At 42.6% G+C, this 24,853-nt stretch overlaps 1 protein-coding gene across 1 annotated transcript in view; it reads left to right on the top strand.

Moving 5' to 3' along the window:
• Cd109 (CD109 molecule) overlaps positions 1–24,853 on the top strand; it is a 112,204-nt gene that overhangs the window by 75,585 nt on the left and 11,766 nt on the right. Inside the window, exons 18-28 of the mRNA XM_051140837.1 lie at positions 5,164–5,305; positions 6,112–6,229; positions 7,602–7,715; positions 10,959–11,177; positions 11,953–12,097; positions 13,221–13,397; positions 18,157–18,238; positions 19,125–19,353; positions 20,412–20,577; positions 23,302–23,489; positions 23,953–24,108. Coding sequence (XP_050996794.1) covers positions 5,164–5,305; positions 6,112–6,229; positions 7,602–7,715; positions 10,959–11,177; positions 11,953–12,097; positions 13,221–13,397; positions 18,157–18,238; positions 19,125–19,353; positions 20,412–20,577; positions 23,302–23,489; positions 23,953–24,108 — 1,736 coding nt within the window. The remainder of the gene's footprint in view (positions 1–5,163; positions 5,306–6,111; positions 6,230–7,601; positions 7,716–10,958; positions 11,178–11,952; positions 12,098–13,220; positions 13,398–18,156; positions 18,239–19,124; positions 19,354–20,411; positions 20,578–23,301; positions 23,490–23,952; positions 24,109–24,853) is intronic.

Here is a 24,853-nt window from a genome sequence, read left to right on the forward strand (position 1 = left end):
CCTCTTGTTGAGAGTCCCTTAAATCCAATTAGAGAGCTGTGCGTTACTGTAGGGTACGTGTGCCCCTACTGTACCATTAGGCCATCCTGCCATGTTGGTTATTACTGTGGTTTGTAGGCGTCAGAGCTGGGTGGGACTGTTGGCTGCTTCCTTCTTTTGGAGACTTGCTTGTCTCCTTCTGGTACCATAAAAGCTAGTTATTCAGCTAGGCGTTCAGGCCAGCTCCACTCACGGACCTCTGGGCCCTGCGTCTAATGTGCATGGTGTTCTTAGAAATAGGGATTTACATTCTACCTCTGGGGATGGCAGGCAACCAAGAGTAAGAACAATGGCCTCACACGCTTTAGGGATCTGTTGCGGAATATTTATTAAACTCTAGAGGGCTATTCTATGACCAGGCTAGCCTCTCCCCCCAATAATGGAGACAGAGACCAATTAATTGATTTAAACACCTTTGGCACAATAAGTAGGCAGGTGTGATTTAAACTGATTTTCTAAGCTAGTCTGGCTATCTCTAAGCTGCATCCCCTAGGTTCCTTGCCAATAAGCCATCCAGTCTGGGCTGGATCTGCTCTACCAGGCCATGTCTTCTTTCTCCATCTTCTTCTTACTCTCCTCGCGTTGATTCTCCTGCTGGTGGTCCCTCCTGAGACTCCCAGCTCAGCCTACCTCTATTCCAGCTAGAGGCTCCAGCCTTTTTTTTTTTTTTATTTAACCACCCAGAGACCATTGGGGATCAAATTTTGTACAACATCATTTGGTGTATGTGAGATATTAGTATCTGAATATGAAAGCATCAGACCAACCCCCAACAGGGGTCTCTAAGGTATCCCTGAACAACGACTCAAAAGGTGGCCTTTTGTGCTTGATTTTTTTTTTTTGTTGTTGTTGTTGTTGTTAGATGGTCTTTGACTCTTGGAGGGAGCATTGTCAGCCTAGATGGGAAAATTTCATTTTCCCTATGTATGTATGTATGTATGTATGTATGTATGTATGCGTGCATGTATGTAACTTGTATACTAACTAACATGCATTATAGGCATTTTGAAAGGTGGTTAACAGTGTGATTCTTTACGGCCTTTTCAGACATCCTGACTGTTATTTTACCTTTGTCCCCTATTCTATATTTATCTTTCCCAGATTTCTAATTAGAGCCCCCTGTTTTGTCTATTTCTCCCTTCAGATCACGTGTACCCTGCTAGTCCTCTTCTCTATTGCTCTCTAACTGCCTGCCACACCAGCGATGGCCCCTTTTTACTTTCCTCACTTCTGCAGTCAGTGCAGGGCTGTGCTTGCATCTGAAGATTTGGAATAGTTAGGAGCCTCAGGTGAGAGAGAACATACAGTGTTTGCTTTCCCGGGGCTGGGTTACCTCAGTCACATGAACTTTTCTAGGCCCATTCATTTACCTGCAAAGTTCAGAGTTTCCTTTTTATTTACAACTGAGTAGTATTGTATCGGGTCTATGACCCACATTTTCATTATTCATTCATTACTTAAAGGACATTTCCATTTCCTAGCTATTGTGAATAGAGCAGCAGTGAACATGGCTGAGCACCTATTTGTGGCCTATGATGGAGCCTTCTGGGCACATGCCACGGGGTGGCATAGTTCAGTCACATGGTAGATTTATCTTTAGTCCTTTGAGTTTTCCCATCCCTTATTTCCAGAGTGGCTGAAGCAGTGTGCAGTCCCACTCACAGTGGTTTTTTTTTTTTTTTTTTTTTTTTTTTTTACCATATCTCCTCCATTCTGACTGGAATAACATAAAATCAAATAGTTTTGATTTTCATTTCTATAATTGCTGGGACTATGAACATTTTTTTTGAGAGATTTTTTTTTAGACTTTTTTTTTATCTTTTGAAAACTTTGTTCAAGTGGCAGGCCCTGGAGTAGGTCGATCATGGTTTTGGCTCTGTTTCTTGAGTTCTTTCTGTGTTCTGGATGTTAATTCTCTGTCCAACCTGTAGTTGACAAAGGTTCTCCCCTCCCCTGTGGGCCTTCTCTTTACTCAGTTGATTATTATTTTTTTTTCCGGTTTTTGGTTTTTTGTTATGCCCAGGAGTTTTAGTTTTATAAAGTTCCTTCTTGCCAATTGTTGGCCTTAATTATTAGGCACATGAAATCCTAATCAGAAAACCTTTTCCTCCATGTATATCATGTTTTCTTTTAGGAGTTTCACGTTTCACATTTAGGTCTTTGATCCGTTTGGAGTTAGTTTTGGTGCAAGGTGATAGATATGGATCTAATTCATTCTCTTCAGTGAACATCCAGTTTCCCCAGGACCATTTGTTAAAGATGATTTTTCCTCTAGTCCTAGGACTTTTGTCACAAAGGCATGCTTGATTTTGTCATGGGCTTTTCTTTTTCTTTTTTCTTTTGCGTCTGTTGAGATGATCACATAGACGCGGGATGCATACCTCCAGGCTCTTCTGGCTTTCAAAGTTTCTGGTGAGAAATTAGCTGTTATTATTATTATGATTTTTTTCTTGTGTTTTTTAAAAAAAAATTTATTTATTTATTATTATGTACACAGTGCTCTGCTTGCATGTACTCCTGCAAGCCAGAAGAGGGCGCCCTATCACATTACAGATGGTTATGAGCCACCATGTGGTTGCTGGGAATTGAACTCAGGACCTTTGGAAGAGCAGGCAGCGCTCTTAACCACTGAACCATCTCTCCAGCCCCTTTTTCTTGTGTTTTCACTCTTGCGGTTTTCAGTCTTCTTTCTTTGTTTTGTATTCCTGGTATTTCAATGGGGTGCTGTGGGGATTTTCTTCTCTGGCCTTGTCCCTTTGGTATTCCATGTGCTTCTTGTATCTGTATGGGTGTATCTTTCCTTACCTGGGAGAGGTTTCCTTCTATGATCTTGTTGACTAGAAATCCATGCTTCAGGAGTACAGAAGGCCATTCAAAAGCAATGTAGATTTGTCTCTTAAGTTTTAGAATTTTTAATTAAAAATTTTATTTTATTTTATTCTTTGAGAAATTTACACAACGTGTTTTGATCGTTATCTTTCTTTTCTCCAACTCCTTCCATACCTAACTTTATGTCTTTATGTCTTTTTTTTCATCAAGTTCATGTTACTCATATATTCCTCAATCTGTGACTTTGCACTAGAGTGGATGGCTCACCAAGGGGTACAGTGCAAGAGCAATGAAGGCTCTTAACTGCTGAGCTCTTTCTTTGGTACTGTTATAATTGTGTGTGCATGCGTGTGTTCGTGTGTGTGTTTGTTTGTATTTCAAGGAAGTTTCCAAAGTAGTGTGCAGGCTTCCATTTGATTGTTTGAGTGATATTTATTTATTTATTTATTATGTATACAGTTTTCTGCTTACATGTAACACCTGTAGGCCAGAAGAGGGCACCAGACTTCATTATAGATGGTTGTGAGCCACCATGTGGTTGTTGGGAATTGAACTCAGGACCTTTAGAAGAGCAGGCAGTGCTCTTAACCTCTGAGCCATCTCTCCAGGCCCTCTTTGCGTGATCGTTAGTGTTACTTATCCCTCTGCATATTCCTTCTTCTATCTTGTCTTCCCACACCAGATTACAATTTAACTTCCCATTCCATTATTTCCTTTTAAGCCTTTATACCATTTGCTTCTTCTCCTTTCAAAGTGCACCCTGTGCTCCTACTAATTTCCTGACATCTGTGTATATTATAAATAAAACATAGACATCTCAAGATTCAAAGCTAACATCTGAAAATGAGAGAAAACCTTCACGGCTGTCTCCTACCCTCTCATCACCACCTCGCTTACAGTTGTCATCTTCATCTCCTTGGCCACTGCCTCCTAACACTGTTTTTCATGGCACCAAACCATTTTTCATATCGATGCTAGAGTTAGCTTTGCAAAACACAGGTTACTTTATGTTTTTCTTTATTTTAGACCTCAGTGATCATCACTTACAAAATGCAGTCCAAAGCCTTTAGTTTGACTTACGTACTCAAAGTCTGAACCCAACCATTCCTCCTTCTCAGCGATGCCATTTTTACAAATACTGTTGTATTCTGGAGACGGCTTTGTGCTTGGCTCAGTTTTCTCTTCTGCATGGGCTGCCCTTAATATTAAGACTTAAAGAAACCAGAATGCAGGCAACTCACTACAAAAGGAGTATTTTTATACTGAGAATCTTTTTATCATTCAGATTCCTTGTAAGTTTAACTATTTTCTGTTTAGTAGACCCTACATATTATCATCCTTTCATGTTTACTGCAATTTTTAATTTTCACTATAGGCTATAAAGAGATTTCATTGTGATCACCTTCATCGCCTAGGTACTTACTTGGTACCTACATACACTGGTGTGATTTTCTTGCATTATATTTTTAAAAATTTCTTGCATTATATATTTAAAAAATTGATAGGGTCTCTTTAGATAGCAATGGCTATCCTGAAAATTACTATGTAGACCAGGCTGGCCTTGAACTCAAAGAGATTCTCCTGCTTCTACCTCCTGAGTGCTGGCATTAAAGGTGTGCACCACCATGCTGGCTCATAGTTTGCAATAATATTAGATTTACAGAAAAGTGGAAAAAGGAATTAAATGATGCAAAAGTCTTAATAGCCACATGTGGTTTTATTTTTTTTGGCTTCTCTGTTCTTTATATTGTTTTTAAAATATATTTTATTAATTTATTCATATTACATCTCAATTCTTATCCCATCCCTTGTATCCTCCCATTCCTCCCTCCCTCCCATTTTCTCCTTACTCCCTTCCCCTATGACTGAGGGGGACCTCTTCCCCCTGTATATGCTCATAGGGTATCAAGTCTCTTCTTGGTAGTTTTTTTTTTTTAATGCAAAATCCAACACATGAACAGACTATAGTTTCTTAGGTTGAACCAAGCCTGTCAAGAAGCTGTCAAAGAAGAAGTACATAAAAATCATAGGCAGGCTTAAAATGTGATTTAACTTTAATAACTTAAATTTAAATAAATTAGGTAACTAAACCCTAAGTTTTCAGTTATTGACCATTAGAACAGAGGCGATCGGAAGAATATTTTTAGCTCTGAGGTCGCTGTCCACGTGACTTAGGTCTGAGGTCATTTGTCTGCTGCCCAGGCCTCTTCTTCAGGAAGTAAAGAGTTGAACAAGTGTGCAGCTCTTTCTCTCCAGTGCCTTTTCTTTCCTCACCATTGTCAATGCTTATTACAGATGACACCGCAGAGTATGCTGAACGGTTTATGGAGGAGAACGAGGGAAACCAGGTTGATTTGCAAGACTTTTCTTCAGGTAGCAACCCACATGTCAGGAGCCACTTTCCAGAAACCTGGATATGGCTGGATTCCCACATGGGGTAAAGATCTGTGAAGTTCTTTGTCCATTTATGTTTTGCTTAGTGTGTGCTTTTGAGCAATATTTACTACTTTCTAGTGTGTTTTAAGCATAAGTGTTGTGTGTCAAGGAGTTTGGGTTTAGAATGGCAGTGATTGACACTAACTGCACTGTGTGGCGGAACCATGCGCAGATTGTGGCCATAAAGTATTGTCAAGGAGAAGATGGGGCTTTTTTTTAATTTAAAAAATTTATTTATTTAATTTATTTATTTGCTTTACATCCCAAGCATAGTCTCTCCTCCCTCCCCTCCTGGTCTCACTCTTTCTCTCTCTTCCCCCAAGCCCTCCCTGTTTCTCAGAAAAGGGGAGCCCTCCTACCTACCCAGCCCAGCTCATCAAGTTGCTTTTTTTTAAAATTTAAAAATCTTAAAAAAAAAATTATCTAGTATTTTGTATAGTGTTCTGCCTGCATGTACACCTGCACCCCAGAAGAGGGCATCAGATAACATAAACAAACAAACAAACACCCAAAAACTTATCTGTAAATTGAGAGAAGGAGTACTGGAGGAATAAAGGTTGAAAATATGTTTCTAAAAGCTTGTGAAAATATAGTAGTTAATTGAGAAGGTATTAAGCTTATGGATTTTATTGGAGTGTGAAAAGTTTGACATTATAAACTGTTTCTTGAGAAGCTGAAATGCTATCGTTTTATATTTAGATATGTAAATAGAAAATTAAACATTTTCTAATGATTGTTAGTTATGTAGACTTATTTGGAATTATATGAAATCTTGTTTTGTAATTTCTGTATTTGTGTTGACTTCAGGTCCAAGATGTACCAAGACTTTGAAGTTACTGTACCTGATTCCATCACTTCTTGGGTGGCTTCTGCTTTTGTCATCTCTGAAGACTTAGGACTTGGGCTAACAACTGTTCCAGCAGAGGTAGAAATACTGACAAGGAGTGGGGGATGCAGGGGGAGGGTCAAAAATCTAATGAAATGAGGCTCAGAAAATGACTGACTATTCATTGTCTTATTGGTCATGGTTTACTGTGACTTTACCTTTTTGCCTTCATCTGTGTCAACATCTTTTTTAGTCCAGTAGCTATCACTCCAAAAAGCCTCTATAACAACTATTTTTTTGTTGCCTCATTATGATCTGTAAGTGAAATTTGTAGAAATAACTGTGCTTTGGGTTTGTATATGGAATTACGTGGAAGCCTTGGTCATTTTAACATTGTGGATGTCTAAGCAACTGCTAATATCTGTATAGATACTTATATGGCATCTTCCATTACATGATCTGAAAAGCCAAATGCACCCAGCAACAAATCTTATTTCTATGTCCCAAATAACAAACCGCATGCTAATAATAAATAAATCAAGACCCATGAGGAATACAAGACAGTAGTTGCTCATTGTTTGGGACAGTCCTAAGTGTTGTAGAACGTCATTTCGCAAAGTGCCATTATTGCCCTTTGATCACTGTGACAACCTAAGATGTTCACTCTGTAAATATTTACATAAACCTGGCAGGCTGTGTCCAACCTTCTGGCATTGTGAGATGGCGTTGCTGTCTCCAAAGTTCATACTTGAGAAATATGCAACTGAATTTCAAAAAAAACACACCTCACCCCTATTCATGTTGGCTTTGGCTGCACGTGGCCCACAAGGGCATGGCTTGACCACGTCTGCTAGAGGGATGTACTTCTGCTATTGAGACCACTTGGCCTAAAGTAACCAGGCTTAATTTCGGGGAAGGGATGGGGTCTGGCCTCGCCTGTAGGTCTTGACTAACAGTTTCAGAGTTGGGTCACATACACATGTGTGCACATGTATGTGACAACACAGTAAGAAGAACATTACTGGGCGGGATACATTAAGAGTTCCCCCAATGTGAGTCTCAAACAGAGACTGTTGGACAGTAACTTTTGAGCAATTATAGAGTCAGTACAGTGTAACAGAGTGGCAGCCCGTTTTGGTATCAGAGAGAATGGGGTGTATCTCTGGTATCTTCACTTATAGTAGAGATTTCTGAACACCATTAAAAAAAATAGGAACACAGCACCCTTAGGGGGTATAATGATTTCACGAATAGTTATGAAGTGCTTGGCCACTATTAGGACCTTAATACAGTATGGTGATTACACTGTTAAATAACAGTCAAGTCAGCTTGCCATCATTCATCTGGTGTAAGTTGTTAATAGGTGATTTGGGTGTTATAGGCTGTAAAGTTCTGAGGACATTGATCTCGTATATAATGTCACGCATTTTAAAAATCTAAATCAAAGCATGTATTTTTGTGTTCTTTCTAGTTTCAAGCCTTCCAGCCATTTTTCATTTACCTGAATCTTCCCTACTCTGTTATCAGAGGTGAAGAATTTGCTTTGGAAGTAACCATATTCAATTATTTGAAAGATGCCACTAAGGTAATGACTTTAGGGCTTTGTTGGTTATTTACACTTTGGGAAAACCAGAGGGATTGATTATTGACTGGTTGCATAGTAGGCACCTGAGCATCAGGATCTCCAAGCATTTTCTTTTAACCATCTTAACCATTTTTTTTGGCTTATATATGTTTCTATTGGTTTTATTATTATTATTATTTTTTAGCTTGGTAATTTGAAATATTAAGAAAAATTTAGTTTACTCTTTGACAATTTCATACTTATACATAATACATTCTAGTCACATTAACTTCACCCTCTTATCCTCCTTCCGCCCCCACCCCCTTTCAGTAGGTTCCTCTTCCCATTTCCATGTCTTTTTCTTTTTCTTTGGTACTGTGGCCTGCTTGCCTTTAACCAGGGCCACCCACATGAGCGTGTGTGTGTGTGTGTGTGTGTGTGTGTGTGTGTGTGTGTGTGTGTGTGTGTGTGTGGCTGCTCCCAAAGTATAGACAGCTTTCAAGTGGCTACACCACTGAAGACGATGAGTCTCCTTCCAGGCATTAAAACTTCCAATAGCTCAAGGATGGGATGGACCCTTTGAGTGCCTCTCCCAGCCATAACTGAATGTTGTGGGCCAAGTCTCTGAGGCTGAGAACAGCACTAGTCTATGGGTATAAACATAGAGTGGGCCTTAGAAGTAATCAGAAAGCAGTTGGTCACCACCATAACTGTTGTTCCACACTGGGCATTTCTTGCTGGACAGATTGGGACTGTAAGCAGGCAAAATCCACACATGGGTAAGACCGTTAATGCTTTTTATCTCCCAAAGGTGCCTAAATAGCAGCCTTTGGCATTATGAAGGCAAGCCAGCAAGGAGGAAGCTTTTGGTGGCATGATTGACTTTAGTATAACTAAAGTGTGTGGTATCTTCAGCAATAGGGTCTTAACCTCTGTGGGAAACCAAGACAATGACGGCAACTGGGGGTCCTTTGGAGTCCCTCTGACTAACAACTATCAATTCTCTCACTAACACAGGGAGGAAGCCACATCTGACACTCCTTCAAGCATTTTGTATTTTGCTGGGAGATTGAACGTATACATACTTTGATAGTGATTTCTTCTGTTTATAAGCGTCTGGGTGTATCATTAGAATGTCTGCACCTTCTCTTAGTTTTCCAGTACAAATCATTCCTTTTGGCCTTGGGGATGTGCCTCCCCCCCACCCCCGGCCACTTCCCTGCATTTCTTCCTGCTCTTCCATATCTAGAGTGTGTTTTTTCTTCTCCTTACCGTTTTGTACCCACTGAAGTTGGTAAGAACTTATTCTCTTTGGGACAGGTTGCAGCTAGGATTCCTTTCCCAAGGAGCCTCACCCACTCTGTTTTGTTTGCAGTCTCCATGGTTATTCAGTGTATTATGTTTTCAGGGATTATTTTGTGAGTCATGTTCCTGCGTCTCCTTAAGCAGTCAGTTTGCTGCAAGGCAAGGATTGGGACTTAAGGACTGCTTGCGTTGTTCTTTCATTTGCATTAGCCAAATGGTTTAGTTTTCTGCCCTAGGAAAAATAGGCATATGTGGCTAACTTTATTGTATGGAGTGCCATAATGTCTTTAAGAGTGCACATCTGCATAGTGAGTCAAAATGTTTACTTATTTTTTTTTTTTTGGTGTTGGAGATTGACTAGGAACAACCCAACCACTGAGCTGTACTCAGCTCCAGCATTTTGTTAGCTGTCCTGTTCTGTGTGGTCAGATGGTCACAGCATAATGAGCAGAAGATGCTATATCCAGTTTACCACTCTTTAGCATAACTCAATAACAAGATTGTAGTTTCCTTATCTGTTTTATAGGAATCATTATTATGTGAACAAATTCTTATGAGAAAATAATTTGGAAAATACTTTGAAAAAAAAAAAAAAAGGTCCATGCTGGTTGTGGTGGGACACACCTATAATCCTAGCCCTTGGGTGGCAGAGTCGGGGGTGGGGAAGGGGGAGGCAGGGGTGATTGTTGCAAGTTTGACACTAGCCTGGTTTACATAATGAGTTTCAGGCCAGCTAGGCTTACAAAGTAAGATTCTAAACCAATGGTTCTCAACTTTCCTAATGATGTGACTTCTTCAGACAGAGTTCCTCATGTTGTGGTGACCCCCAACCACACAATTCTTTTCATTCCTCTTTATAAGTATATTTTTGCTAGTTATGACTCATAATGTAAATATCTGATATGCAGCTAGTCTTACCCCCAATGAAAAGGTTATTCAACTACTAAAGGGGCAGCGACCCATAGGTTGCAAACTGCTGCTCTAAACCTTCCCTCATCTTTGTGCATAATGATGTACTTCTTTAATCCCAGAACTTGGCAGAGGCAGAGGCAGAGGCAGAGGCAGAGGCAGAGGCAGAGGCAGAGGCAGAGGCAGAGGGGCAGAGGGGCAGAGGGGCAGAGGGGCAGAGGGACAGAGTCAGGGGCAGAGGGACAGAGGCAGAGGCAGAGGGACAGAGGCAGGGGCAGAGGGGCAGAGGGGCAGAGGGACAGAGGCAGAGGCAGAGGGACAGAGGCAGGGACAGAGGGGCAGAGGCAGAGGCAGAGGGACAGAGGCAGGGACAGAGGGGCAGAGGGTCCAAAGGGGCCAGAGGGGGCAGAGGAGGCAGAGGCAGGCATATCTCTGTGAATTCAAAGCCAGCCTGATCTTCCATAGCATGTTTCAGGTCAGCCAGGACTACACAATGAGACAAACCAAAACTACATAAACAACCAAAAAAACCAAAAACCTGAGAGAATACTACTTAGAGTAGAAACTTTGGAATCAGATATGCTTTAGGACTACTGCATTAACCACACTTTTCCTTGAATAGTTTTTTGCAGAGATTCTCAGTAGATAAAATGATAGTCAACCTGTTTGTGCCATGCTTCCCTGATAGGACCCGTGACTCTTAGATGACAGTTAAATCAGGAGGCAGTGAGACTAGTGTTTGAAATGGCCTTTTTGTATCTAGTCCTACCACTCAATGGCCTTGTTAAATGAGAGAAGTTAGTGAAATGACTGAAAACAAGGGCAAGAAATGCCTTTTCCAAGATGTATCTTGAGATAGAAGAGGAATGCACATAATAAACTAGTTTTCTCTCATTTCCTTCCCGTTTTTCCTCTTCTTGGCCTAATCTTCGTCTCATTTTTCTCTGGTTGTGAGTCTCACTTAAAATAGCTATGGAGAACACTCTACAGAGACTTTTTTTTTTTAAAATACAAAACCTTTGGTTTTTTTTTTATTTTTCTCCCTCCCAGGTTATAGTGCTCATTGAGGACAGCAGCAGCTTTGATATTTTAATGTCTTCAAATGACATCAATGATACCTCGTACCAGCAGACTGCTCTAGTGCCCAGTGAGGATGGGGTCACTTTGTTTTTCCCTATCAAGCCAACACACCTGGGAGAAATTCCCATCACAGTGAAAGCGGCCTCGCCCACTGCTTCTGACGTTATCACCCAGACGGTTTTAGTGAAGGTAAGTAATTGGTGGAAACAGCGAGTGGAATGGAAAACCAAATGGGAGATGGCGTTTCTGTGTGGAATTTGTTGGTAATCCTAAAACGTCTTCTCTCCTCCATTGCCTTGGTAATGCCTAGTTGTGTTCTCATTTGTCTGTAAAAATGCACCACGCGCATGCTGTATAGAAGTATCGCCATTTTCCTCTTTTGATTTGAGCAGACACATGCCTGTTAGGAAGGTCAGGTATTTTTAAGAAGTCATTTTTTTTTTTTTTTTCTTTTAATATCCACAAACTGTGTTATATTGGGATCCTATTGGGTCATGGTCAGGTCGATAAGGTAGGGCATTTTGGAACGCCTCAAGGTAGATTTTTGTAGGTTGCTGTTTTGAGAGGACGTTGTACATGGAAACCCAGCTCAGCCCAGTGGATGGCCACTCTTGTTCTGGGGTGGAGTTGCCTTGGGTTTGAATCTCTGTCCAGCTGGTGATCTCAGTTGAGGTGTTCAGAGCCCCGGTTTGGTTAACAACAGATGAGCTACAACCCATGGTTTTCTTTGTCATGTTTTCCCCGTTCCCTTGGTCACCCCCAACTTCCATTCCAGTTCCACGAAGTGCTTTCTTCTTAACCAGAAAACAAATGCTTAACATGTTTGAAGTCAGAATCAGGAAGCGGTAGGTGGGTCTGGACTGTGTAGCTGCGTTCATAGCAGACTGGATGTTTGTCTTGACGTCGGCACACAGTTCTCTGTTAACAGATAAGCAGAGGTCACGCTGTGTTTCTTTCCCCACAGGCGGAAGGGATAGAAAAGTCATATTCACAATCTATTCTACTGGATCTGACTGACAAGAAAGTACAAACTACCCAGAAAACTTTGACTTTCTTGTTTCCTCCTGATACGGTCAATGGCAGCGAGAGAGTTTGGATCACAGCAGTTGGTAAGAATAGTGTGTGTCATCACATACCAGCTGATTTGCATGCAATAATATATTTTTCATCTATTTAGAGCTATAGCGTCTTACTTAGCCCCAATGAGAAGAGATGGTGAAAGGCTTTAGTTGTCGTCAATGGCTGTAACTTAGATCGGCGCTTTTCATTGCATGTCTGTGGGGTCTTGCTTAACAGGAAATTCTGATCTAGTATGTCTGGGGTGGGTCTGAGCTTGCTTCCTCTTCCCTCCTTCCTTCCTTCTTTTCCTCTCCTCCTTTTTCCCTCCCTTAACCTTTCTCTCTCCTTCCCAAGATGAAACACAGGGCTTTGTGCACACTAGGCAAGTACTTTACTCATGACCTATATCACCGGCTCTTTGTTTAATGAGCTAAGGTCTTGGTATGTAGCCCACTCTGGTCTTGAAATCTATAAGCATCCCAGGCTGGCCTTGAAGTCCAGATCTACGTGTCCCAGCTTCTTTGCTGGGACTATAGGCCCGCATCCCCGTGCCTGGCTGGAAGCTTTGGATTTCCGATGGCGTTGTTTCTCATGCACAGATACCCTGTGACCACACCCACTGTGACCTAGAGAAAAGCTCCTGGACTCTGGGCCCCTTGGCCACTGCTGAGGATCCTCGTCTTATGTAATAAGTTTAAAAACCCAAATGTTTGGGTTTTTCTCTAAACACACTGAACTAGAATTTCTTAGGCTATCGTCAGGGCAAGTGAAGTTTGAAAACTTTCCACCAGTGAGTTTGTTAAGCAAGGCTTGAGAACTCTTGCCTAGGAGAGTTTTCCCGCCCAGATTCTAGTAATCTGTCACTTCCTTCTAACCTACAATGCTTTTCACAGTGCACTTGAGTCTCCTCCTGAGATTTTGATTGACATTTTGATCTAAAGGAACACTTGGTTTAGAGCCTACCGATATCTAGGCAGAAGCCCCTTGACTTACCACATAATCCACAAGTTACGATCTACAGCATTGCTCTTGCTTTGACTGTTTCTGCTCTGTCCCACTCGCTTCTATGATAGGCGCGTGCACTGAGCTGAGACCACCTGCCGCCAGCAGGGAAGAGCTAGCGAGCGAGCATTAGGAGCATTACCCGCTGAGCCCGGTGCTTTGTGCTTTCAGGTGATATACTTGGTCCTTCTGTCAACGGCTTGGCCTCGCTGATACGGATGCCGTACGGCTGCGGTGAACAGAATATGATAAATTTCGCTCCAAATATTTACGTTTTGGATTATTTGACCAAACAGAAACAGCTGAGAGACAATTTAAGGGAAAAGGCCCTTTTGTTTATGAGGCAAGGTAAGCAGTAGGTGCATGCCTTTATTTTATTTTATTTTTAAAAATTTATTTATTTTTATTTTATGTGCATTGTATGTCTATGGGTGTCAGAATTTGGAGTTACAGACAGTTGTGAGCTGCCACGTGGGTGCTGGCAATTGAACCTGGGTCCTCTGGAAGAACAGTCAGTGCTCCCAACCGCTGAACTATCTCTCTAGCCCCTTCCCTTTTATTTGTTAAAAAGCAAGTTTGCATTTGTTTATAGGTCAGGGTCTCCCTAGGCCATGTTGTGGAATAGGTGGACATTGCGTCTGTCCGTGATTGGTGGGGCGAGTGGTAGTTGGGGAGGTGCCGCTTGTCTTCAGGTAGCCAACTGTTCCTTAACTGCTGCTAATGAAAAACCCTTTCAGAAAGTAAAATGAATGAATGAATGCTCATTTGTGGTCAGTTATTCACCCCCCCCTTATGAGGTACAAGTTAGCTTCAGGGCAGAACAGTGTGCACAGAGTGGATGCTTGCACCTCCGAAAATGGCAGATGTAACTCTGCTCTGCTATGGTGACAGCTTGCTCATAGCACAGTTAGCGTGGGGTGAGTGCTGCCTTTGTGCAGGCAGTGTTCTGAGCACTCTCCGTCTACTATCTCAAGGAAGCCAAGACACAGGGAAGTTAAATAGCTTGACCAGAGCCATATGGCGAGTTCGTGGCCAACCTGGGGTTGGGGTCCAACATTTGTCTTGAGTCCTTGCTCTCAGCATCCATGGCTAGAGAAGCTGGAGACTGGTGAGCTGTCTGCATCTAATCCCCTCACGGGGCACCTCAGTGAGTGTCGAGTGGGTGGGTCCAGGAGCATTCTGAAGTACTCCCACAGTTCAAAGATTACTTGTAGACACCAGCCCTTCTACCCAGCCTGGGCCGGCTCTCACCAGCCAGCAAGTGCGAGCAGTGTTTCTGGTTTGCCCCACAGATTCCATTTGAAGGAGAAGGCAAATGTTTCCTGACACTACTCTTCATTATGACATCAGCGTCTCACTTTTAAGAACTGTCTTTTCTTGGTAGCCTGCTATCCTTCCTCTGAGTGCCACCAGGTCTCCCCATTCAGGGGACGTGGTCAAATATGGGGCACCAGAGTTCCTGTGAAAGTCAGACCCCACTCTCCACTCAACTGTGGAGAATGTCCTGTCCATTGGGTAGATCTGGGTAGGAGTTTGCAGTTTATCGCATGTATTGTCCTTGGCTGGTGCCATAGTTTGAGCAGGACCCCTTGATACCCTATGAGCATATATAGGGGGAGGAGGTCCCCCTCAGTCACAGTCATAGGGGAGGGGAATAAGGGGAAAGTGGGAGGGAGGGAGGAATGGGAGGATACAAGGGATGGGATAACCATTGAGATGTAATATGAATAAATTAATAAAAATATATATAAAAGAACTGTTTTCCTAAGTCTTGGAAATACAATGTAGTTTTTATTTTTAAAGGCATTAGTGTTTTGGGGTGAATTGTGATTGTTTAAACACGCATTGTCTTACTTAAGTCTCCGTGGCCCAGGGGTCCCGTAACCAACAGCTACATGCTACATCACTGAATGAATTTTTTTTCTGTCCAGAAAAGAAAGAACTGTAAAAAGAAACCATTTCTGACAGAGGCTGGACATCCTGAACCTGTGAATTGAAGGGTTAAACTGCTGTTTTTCTCAGATATTTAGATTTTTTTAAATTACATTTTATTTATTTTTATTTTGTGTATGTTGGTGTCTAGGTGTGGGAGCATGTGTGTGTAGAGGTCAGGGGACAACTTTTGGGGTTTGGTTCTGTTCTTCCCCTTGTGGGTACTGGGAATCGAACTCAGGTCCTCAGGATTGGCAGCAAGTACCTTTATCTGTTGAATCGCTTAGATGATCCTTTTCTTTACGTATTTAAGTTACGACACCTGCAGTTTGTTTGTCAGGTGAGACTCAGACTGAGTCTAGTTGAAAACATGTTTTCCTCTATTAAAATATACTCCCTGCCTTCTCTCAGAACCGAAGCCTACACCTGGAAGACACCGAGAAAGAGCTGGACCTGCCGAGCTATACCCCAGCCCTAGCTTTTGTTTTGGTTCTGAAAGCAGTACTTTCATCTTTAGCTTAACAAATTGTGACTACTTTACATTCATGGCTAGTCCAGAGAAAACTCATGACCCAGAAAAAGTTTGCGTCTTATCTGGCCCGTTGTAAATGACAGTTTATAGGTTGTTGTACTAACGTGTTTGTGACTTGTGCATTTTAATTTTCAGAGAGGTCTGATTATATTATTATTTTCCCAACTAAAGATCTATGTGTAAAACACTGAACTTAAGAGTGATGCTCTTATTTCTTTCTAAACTTGTTGTTAATTTACCAGTATGGCCTAATAATGTTTATTATGAGGCCTATACTTATTATTACGGCAGTATTTTCTAACCCACTAACAATGAATCAAGACACAGACACTTGTTATATTTTAAAATAGCCTTAGTTAACCTGGGGCAGGGCAGATATTAATCATCTAAACTACTTTCCATAGTGGGGCAGGTATGGGATACCTGCCCCAATCCCACACCATCTGGTTCTAATAATTTCTATCAAGCTACCTCCCATCCATAATCCCAAATACTTGTGAATGCTCTTTGTTGGGGCCAAATCTCCATCCACACCAGCCACGTGCTTTTTTTCCATCTAACCCACGGTGGCACAACTTCCTTCTCTCCTCTCCTCAAGTCTCTCATCTTCCCAAGATTCTGTCTGTCTCCCCCAGCCTGGGAACCATGGCCACGCCTATCCCACTTGCCCTGTGCCCAGGTGTGGTGGCCTTTTATTAATTAGCATCAAACTTCATCAGACCAACATGAACTTTTGGAGAAAACCAAGGTTTTGACTCATGAGAAATCTCCAACTTAGATAACTACCGTAGAATGAAGATTGCTATGCTAACAATAAACATGACCGCCACGTCAATCAGTATCATTTTCTGCTAATAGAGTAGAAATTAGGTTTGACAAGGGCAGTTGCCTGGAGGAGAGGCAGCCAAGGGTCCTTTCTCTAAGCATGCATAGCCAGCATCGAATGAGAAAGGGGGTCTCAAAAGGGCCTCCCACAGAGAGTCAAACCAGCTCTATGCCAGGCTCTGTGTCTTTCCTTTGTTGTTCCATGGGAGCAGAGCTGGAGATCTGCGATCTGTAGTGTTACTCAGCTCTGAAGTGGATTAATGCAATACAGGTGCAGCTCCTGTTTTGTTCTGGACTGGCTGCCCTTAGCGTAGAAATAAGGCTAGTTTTTGACACTGGTGGGGGATTGGAGTGTTAGTTTCCATAGATGCTGACCTCATGTCTTGATCTCAGTTCTGACCCGTTTTATTGTATCTTATCAAAAGGTTAATAAAGACATCACGTCTTGGCGTTATGAGACTCACCTAGCTTAATACTTAGAAGGAGCTTCTCACATTTTTTCCTGCTTAGTAAATACAAAATCACGATTTGCTATTTGAGGAAGCATAAAGATTACAGCCTGATGTTCCCTTCTTAAAATTAAGAAGAAAATTGCATATACTTTGAGTGTGTATATATTCCTATTGTTATCAGTCTCAACTATCACTGTGGAGCACACTCTTCTGTCATTCATATATATATATATATATCTCCAGATGCTCAGATGCAGGGTTTCTAGTGGGAAAAAAAAAAAAAAAAAAAAAAAAAAAAAAAAAAAAAAAAAAAAAAAAAAAAAAAAACAACCAAAGGAGAAACCTCGGGACTTCACGGGAGAGGTAGACTGTTGTTGAGTGATTCTCATGGGCTTGTCACATGATTTCTAACACCGGACTTTGAACTCTTTGCATGGCTTTGCAAAGGGGAACCCAGTTTCCCTTTGTTTGGAATCATTTGTTTGCAAGTATGTAGCTTCTGCTTTCATTAAAGCAAATGCATTAACCCCGCCCCAATTTATTATTATTTATTTTTGTGTGTGTATGTATATTTATGTATGTATGCTGTGAATATGGGTACACGTAGTCACGTGCACATGTGGAGGCCACACGCTGACATCAGGTGTCTTTCTCAGTCCTATCTCCACCTTGTTATCTTTTTGAGATTGGGTCTCTCACTTAAGCAGAAGCTCATTGACTGACCAGCAAATTTCAGGCATTCTTCAGTGTCTGTCTCTCCAGTTCTGGGGTTATAAGTGTGCGCTTCTGTGCCCAGCTTTCCGGGTAGGCGATTGGGATCTGAACTAAGGTCCTAGTACTTATGTGGTGAGCACTTTATGACCGAACCATCGCCGCAGCGCCCCTAATTTACCTATGGTGTAATACGTCATTGCTACCTCCATGGGTGCACGCGTGAATGCGTGCGTGCGCATGCGTGCGTGCATGCATATGCGTGTGTGTATGTATGTGTTTGTGTATATGTGTGTGTGTTTGTGTGTGTATGTATGTGCGTGTGTGTGCGTATGTGTGTAAATTTGAAGTGTGGTATTGCTATTGAAGCAGGCAAGTTGGTTTTATTGTTTGGCCTTAAACTGTAATTATGATACTGGTGTTTTTCTGAAGCAGTAGACAATCTTAGATAGCTAAGCATCGAGACCCTTCTGGTGAATTCTAGAAGTAAATAAAGCTCGACCTTGACTTTGCTTGCTTTTGGATGACCAGAGAGGGTCTTTGATATCACTCCTCATTTCCCCTATCTGTCAACAGCACCAGCATGACACCAACATGAAGGATAGCAAGTGGATTGTTTTACATGGATTTTTTTTGTGTGTGTGTGTATATTCAGGTTACCAAAGGGAACTGCTCTATCAGAGGGAAGATGGCTCCTTCAGTGCTTTTGGGAATAGCGACCCTTCTGGGAGCACTTGGTAAGTGTCTTTTCCTAACTAAACAATTCTGTATCATGGAACGCATGTTACTGAGTATGTTCACTACGTTAAGCTCTGATGAGACAGATTGCTTTGGATTTTCACTGTCAGGAGTCAGGATGTCAATCTGTAAATAGTTTTCTGTTTTGTTACTTGGTATTTTTTACACACACACACACACACGCACACCATTCCTAGATTTTGGTGTCAGGTAGTAGGTATATAAGTGTGCAGGTTTGACCCTTAGGCTACAGTTGTAGAGGACTGAAAAAAATACCCATTTCTATCACTTAAGTACTGAACTTTGTTGGCGAATGCCAAATGGTTATCTAAAGCTTTGGCCTGAGATGTCTGAGGTTTTTGGTGCATGCTGCCTAAAGTGGTTAGAGCTGTGTACCCTTGGGCAGTTTAACTACCATGGAAGGTTGGATCCTCAACTTGTGAAATACCGGGACAAGATGGCTCATGTTTTTTTGTTTGTTTTGTTATTGTTGTTTGTTTTTTTCCCCTTAGAATTGGAACCAGGGATGGCTGTGAACCACCATGTGGTTGCTGGAAATTGGACTCGGGTCCTCTGCGAGAGTAGCCAGTACTCTTTATCCCTGACCCATCTCTCCAGCCCCACAAGCTTGTTTCTAAATACCAATTAGATGATTCCTAACTTCGTTTCCAAATGTGACATCTTGTGAATTGATCTGAAATTTCTTAGCCATGCTCAAACGAGAATCAGGCCCAGCAGCTAAGACAAGTTTTTCCATGTTGTCTCTTTGGCTGTTTTTCCTTTCATTTCATGGCTGATGAATTTTCTGAAGGAGAACCATGCTTTGTTTCCTGTGCTCAGGGTGAGCTCCAGGACTTACATATGTTTTCCCCTTCTTTCTCCAAGGCTATCAGCATTTGTTTTAAAGTGTTTTCTGGAAGCGGATTCCTATATAGATATTGACCAAGATGTGTTACAAAGAACATACATTTGGCTCAAAGCACATCAGAAAACCAATGGTGAATTCTGGGAGCCAGGAAGAGTGATTCACAGTGAACTTCAAGGTGGCAATAAAAGCTCAGTGACCCTTACAGCCTATATTATGACTTCTCTCCTGGGCTACAAGAAGTATCAGGTACTGCTTTGGTCTTCTTCTTCTGCAAATCAAAGGAAAGTGGAGCTTGATGCGTCAAACATGTGTCTTGTAGTGGAAAGTACTCTGTACTCTGTAATTTTACATTGCAGTTGAAATCTGTGCTTTGCATTTGGGGACATTTGTGGACATGTTTCAAAACACAAAGAAAAATAATAACCCACTCAGGAGAATCTGCAAGGCCTTTTAGTGTATGCATCGTGCTTGTTATTGGAAGCAAAAGTTAGTAATATTTCATTGTTAGGAGAAAGCATCTACTGTAAAATTTGGGACTATGTCCTAGCAAGCTGAGGTGAAGGTTTTTGTTTTTTGTTTGTTTGTTATTTTACAGTGCTAAGGATTGAGCTCAGGGTGCTCTGCCCTCCATCATTTTGAAAGATTTTTGTTTGTTTGTTTGCTTTTAGGATCTTTAAACATTTAGGGAGTAATTGCAGTGTCTGTTAATTTAGTGAAAACTACTTACCCCTGACAGCCCGCAGAAGGCGGTGCGGGCGTGTTGGTGAGAGCGGATGTGTATGCAGAGATATAATTGACTTAATGTTGCTGTGGAGACCTCAGGCTGCTTGATGCCTGATTGCTTATTGAATCCCACTTCCAACATCAGTAGCCACTCTATTAAACTCTGGCTATTTCTCAGCTTAGCTAGGCCTGTGCCAGGCAAACTCTTGAGTTTAGAGGTTCAATTCCCAGGGTTATGTACAAGTCATGTACACGAAGTATGTTTCTGAAGGTGTACTTGTTTTTTTGCCACTTGGACTTAAAACGCTCAGCAAGATAAAGAGATTGCAGAATTTGTTTTTAAATTATTATTATTACTATTATTCTTTTTAAAGACTAGTGTCTACTTAATTATACCAACTGAGCAGTACTATTGCTTTCGGAATGCAGATGCATCAATGTCATGAACATTGTTGATTCCCATTGACTACGTTGAGGTCAGACACTTCACAGGCCTGGGATCGGTCCCTGAGTGGATGTTTCAATGTACATTTTATTTACATATGGAGATGGTAGTAAAATGTGCATGTTTCTATTCCAAGCCTAATGTCAACGTACAAGACTCTGTCAAGTTCTTGGAGTCTGAACTCAGCAGAGGAATTTCGGACAACTATACTTTAGCGCTTATAACCTATGCGCTGTCTTCAGTGGGGAGTCCCAAAGCAGAGGATGCTTTGCGCATGCTGACTCAGCAAGCAGAGAATAAAGGTAATGCCTGGGACCCACCTGAGGCTGAAAGAATGTTGGGCATTATGGGAAAGATGTGAAAAAAGTTTGTACGCTAAGTATGACATTGGTAGTGTTTGCATCATTAGGGTGATATAAAAAATGCAGAACAGAGCAAGACCAGGATGGCATCTGCATGCTGTATTGCTCCTTGCCTTCCAAAGACTTGGATTATCACCTATCTATCTATCTATCTATCTATCTATCTATCTATCTATGTCTGTGCGACATGTCCATGCAGTTCCCACAGGGGCCAGTAGATGGCAGTATATCCCTGGACCTGAGCTGCAAGAAAGTAAGAGCAGACTGTGCTCCTAATCACGGAGCCAACTCCTCAGTCTGGCTTGGCTTCTTCTTTTAGATTGGTTCTCCCTTGAATTTCCCTTTGAGCTAGTTACTCCTTGAGTTTCTGGCCCATGAAGCACAGGTGTTAGTCCTCCAAAAGTCTGTATGAAGTAGTCAGAGATCAGTGCGTTGTAGGCCGAGTTGGTGTGCATAAGTAACGTTAGATGGTTATCTACTGAGTCAAAGTTGTGTTCACTCAGAAGGGGATAGCGTGAGCCTGGAGAGATGCCTCGGCAGCTAAGGACACTTGCTGCTCTGTCACAGACCTGGAGTCTCAATCACAGCACCCAAGCAGCTCACAAAGACCTATAACCCCAACTCTAAGGGAGCCAGTGCCCTTTTCTGGCTTTCATGGGGTACACACACACACACACACACACACACACACACCATACCACACACACACAAACCACACACACACACACAAACCACACACACACACACAAACCACACACACACACACAAACCACACACACACACCACACGACACCACACACAGACACAGACACATACAAACTACACACATAGACACACAGACACACACCCACACACCACACCCATAGACACACAGACACAGACACACGCACCACACCACACACACAGACACACACACACAAACCACACACACACCACACACACACACCATACCACACACACAGACACAGACAGACACACACAAACCACACCTTCCCCACACACCACCCCCTATCACTCTCACACAGACACACAGACACAAACCACACCACACACACAGACACAGACACACACACACACCACACACACACACCACACCACACACACACCACATACACAGACACATACACACACACCACACCACACACACAGACACACACACACACCACACCACACACACAGACACACACACCACACCACACACACAGACACACACACCACACCACACACACAGACACACACACCACACCATACACACACACCACACCACACCCTCTACACCACTCCCACACAGACACAGACACACAGACACAAACCACACACACACCACACCACACACACAGACACACATACCATACCACACATACACACCCACACCCACATACCCCCCCACAAACACACACACACACACAAACCACACACACAGACACAGACACACAAACTACACATACACACATACCACATCACACACACAGACACAGACACACACATGCATAACACACACACACAGATACACACACACATACCTCACCACACACACAGACACAGACATGCACACACACAAACCACACATACCACACCACACACACACACACCACACCCCCCACATCACCCCCCCCCCACACAAACCACACACACACCACACCCCCCCACATCACCCCCACACAGACATAGACACACAGACACAAACTACACACACACACCACATCACAGACACAGACACACACACAAACCACACACACAGACACACACATCACACACATACACATACACACACACACACACACCACAGAAAGAGAGAGAGAGAGAGAGAGAGAGAGGGAGGGAGAGAGAATCACTAATGTTAATGATGTAGAGCCAGTCCTCATTCCTTGTTCCAGGGCTGACGCTCGGCGTTTGTTCTGTGCTGCGATCCCTGATCTCTATTCCACACCCCACTGACACGTAATCACCGTCTCTGTAGACGAGAGGACAGTCTGGAGGGCTAGGGCAGGGTTAGCTCAGGAAGGCTGTTGACCTGCTTGGAGTGGCTTAGACTTTGGATTTATTACATCAGCCTTGAGAAGACAAAAATGGGGAGAGGCCTCCCAGAACCCGAGAGCTGGCTACTGATAGATTCCCACAACAGGCTTCTTCCCCTAGTGCCCTAAACTATTTGTGGAAGGAAGATTTTATATCTATATATATATCGTGTGTGTGCTTCCCCTTTTTATTTATAACTGTTTAGTCTTGCACCAAACATACGATATTTCCTTTGGGAAAGACATTTTAATCAAAACATTCTCAAGTGCAGGCAACACGGAAAGGAGGAAAAGTTATACATGTAATAGTTTAAAACATAACATGTGACACATATTTATGTATGCTTATGTATGTATGTACTTGAATATACATACACACACACACACACACACACATATATGTTTTGCTAGCACTAGTACAGAAATTTTTTTTTCTTTTGAGACAGGGTCTCTCTGTGTAGCCTTGGTTGTCCTAGACTCCCTTTGTAGACCAGGATGGCCTCGAACTCACAGTGATCCACCTGCCTCTGCCTTCCGAGTGCTGGGATTAAAGGGGTGCGCCACCACGCCTGGCTACAGAAATGTTTAATGGTTATAAGATGTAAGCCTTTCGGTATTTGCTCAGTACGCTGTACGCTTCTCTCAGGAAACATGCAGTTCTGGTTGTCATCGGCACCCACGCTTTCTGAGTCCTGGCAGCCTCGCTCCCTGGACATCGAAGTTGCAGCTTATGCGCTGCTCTCACACCTACAGCAGCGTACTTTTGAGGGGTTTCCAGTTATGAGGTGGCTCAGCAGGCAAAGAAATAGCCTTGGAGGTTTTGCATCCACTCAGGTGAGAGATGACAGCTTTTTTTTTTCCCCCCTTGAAAAAGAGATAACTTTCTAATGTCTATGAAAGATCATAGCTGCCTTTTTCATACAGTCATAAAGTCACTTAGATTGCAAGTTCAGAAAGTGAAGATGGCAATTTTAATTCTTTTCTTATTTGAGCTTCATATCTGGTGTGAAAAGGGAACCCCCCCCCCCCCCCCCGCTGCCCCCATCTGCATCGGCTGCTTTGTGTCTGTGGTAACTCACTTAGGTCTGTGTTGGAGTAGTTTGTTGAGCCTCTAACGTACTCCCAGCAAGAGACCCACAGAGGACGGAGGAACAGGAAGAGCAGTCTTCTTTGCAGGAGTGTGGAAAAACCGTCCAGCAGGTTCCCAAAGGTTGCTGAAAGTTTTCTTTGGAGATCTTGCTGGACACTTCAAAGAAACCCCCAAACCAAAAAGCAATCGTTTTTCTTTTCTCAACAGGATACTATTGTGGCCTTGAAGGCGCTATCTGAATATTCAGCCCTAATGCACACGGAAAATATAGATATCCAAGTGACTGTCACGGGGCCCAGCGCACTGAGACCTGTACACTTCCGGATTGACACACAGAACCGCTTTCTCCTACACAGGGCAGAGGTGCGGACAGGGGCGGTCATTTCAAACCCCATGTCGATGGTTCTTTATTCTGGAATACTTCCTTAGTTTTTGTCTTCTGACTTCAACCAAGAGTTGTTCCCAGAGTCCCACAGGAAGGTGGAGGAGGGTCGCCCCCTTTTTGGTTGGATTTTCTGAACCATGGAGGGATGGAGGGGATGGGGGCCTTTGAGAGAAAGAAGGCCAGAAAAGAAAATATGGACACTTTCACAGTGGGCAGGAGTGACATCCACTGAGGCCCAGTTTTGCATAGACACTGTGCTAGGTTATGCTAATGCGTTTATGCCTGGGCCAATCAGGCTTTCCAGGAGTTGACACAAAAGTAAACTGGCTGAGGAGCCACGTGGAGGAAAGTAGAGCTGAGATTTAAACCCACTAGTTCGCATAATTATTCTTTTCACCTGTTGTTCCTCTTCTCTTAGAAGAAGCAAGGATCAGGACTAGAATTAATATTATTACTGTTACTACTACTACTATTATTTATTTGAGTTTTCAAGACAGGGTTTCACTATGTAGCCCTGGCTGTTCAGGAACTTACTCTGTACACCAGGCTAGACTTGAAATCACAGAGTTCCCACCTGCCTCTGCCTCTTGAGAGTTCTGGGATTAAAGGTGTGGACCACCACCACCCAGCAAGATGATGATGATGATGATGATGATGGTGATGATGATTCCTCTTTTTGAGACAGGGTTTTTGCCAGCTACCCCAGGGTAGCATAGACATCAC

This window comes from Acomys russatus, chromosome 32 (assembly GCF_903995435.1).
Source record: "Acomys russatus chromosome 32, mAcoRus1.1, whole genome shotgun sequence".
Classification (NCBI taxonomy): domain Eukaryota; kingdom Metazoa; phylum Chordata; class Mammalia; order Rodentia; family Muridae; genus Acomys; species Acomys russatus.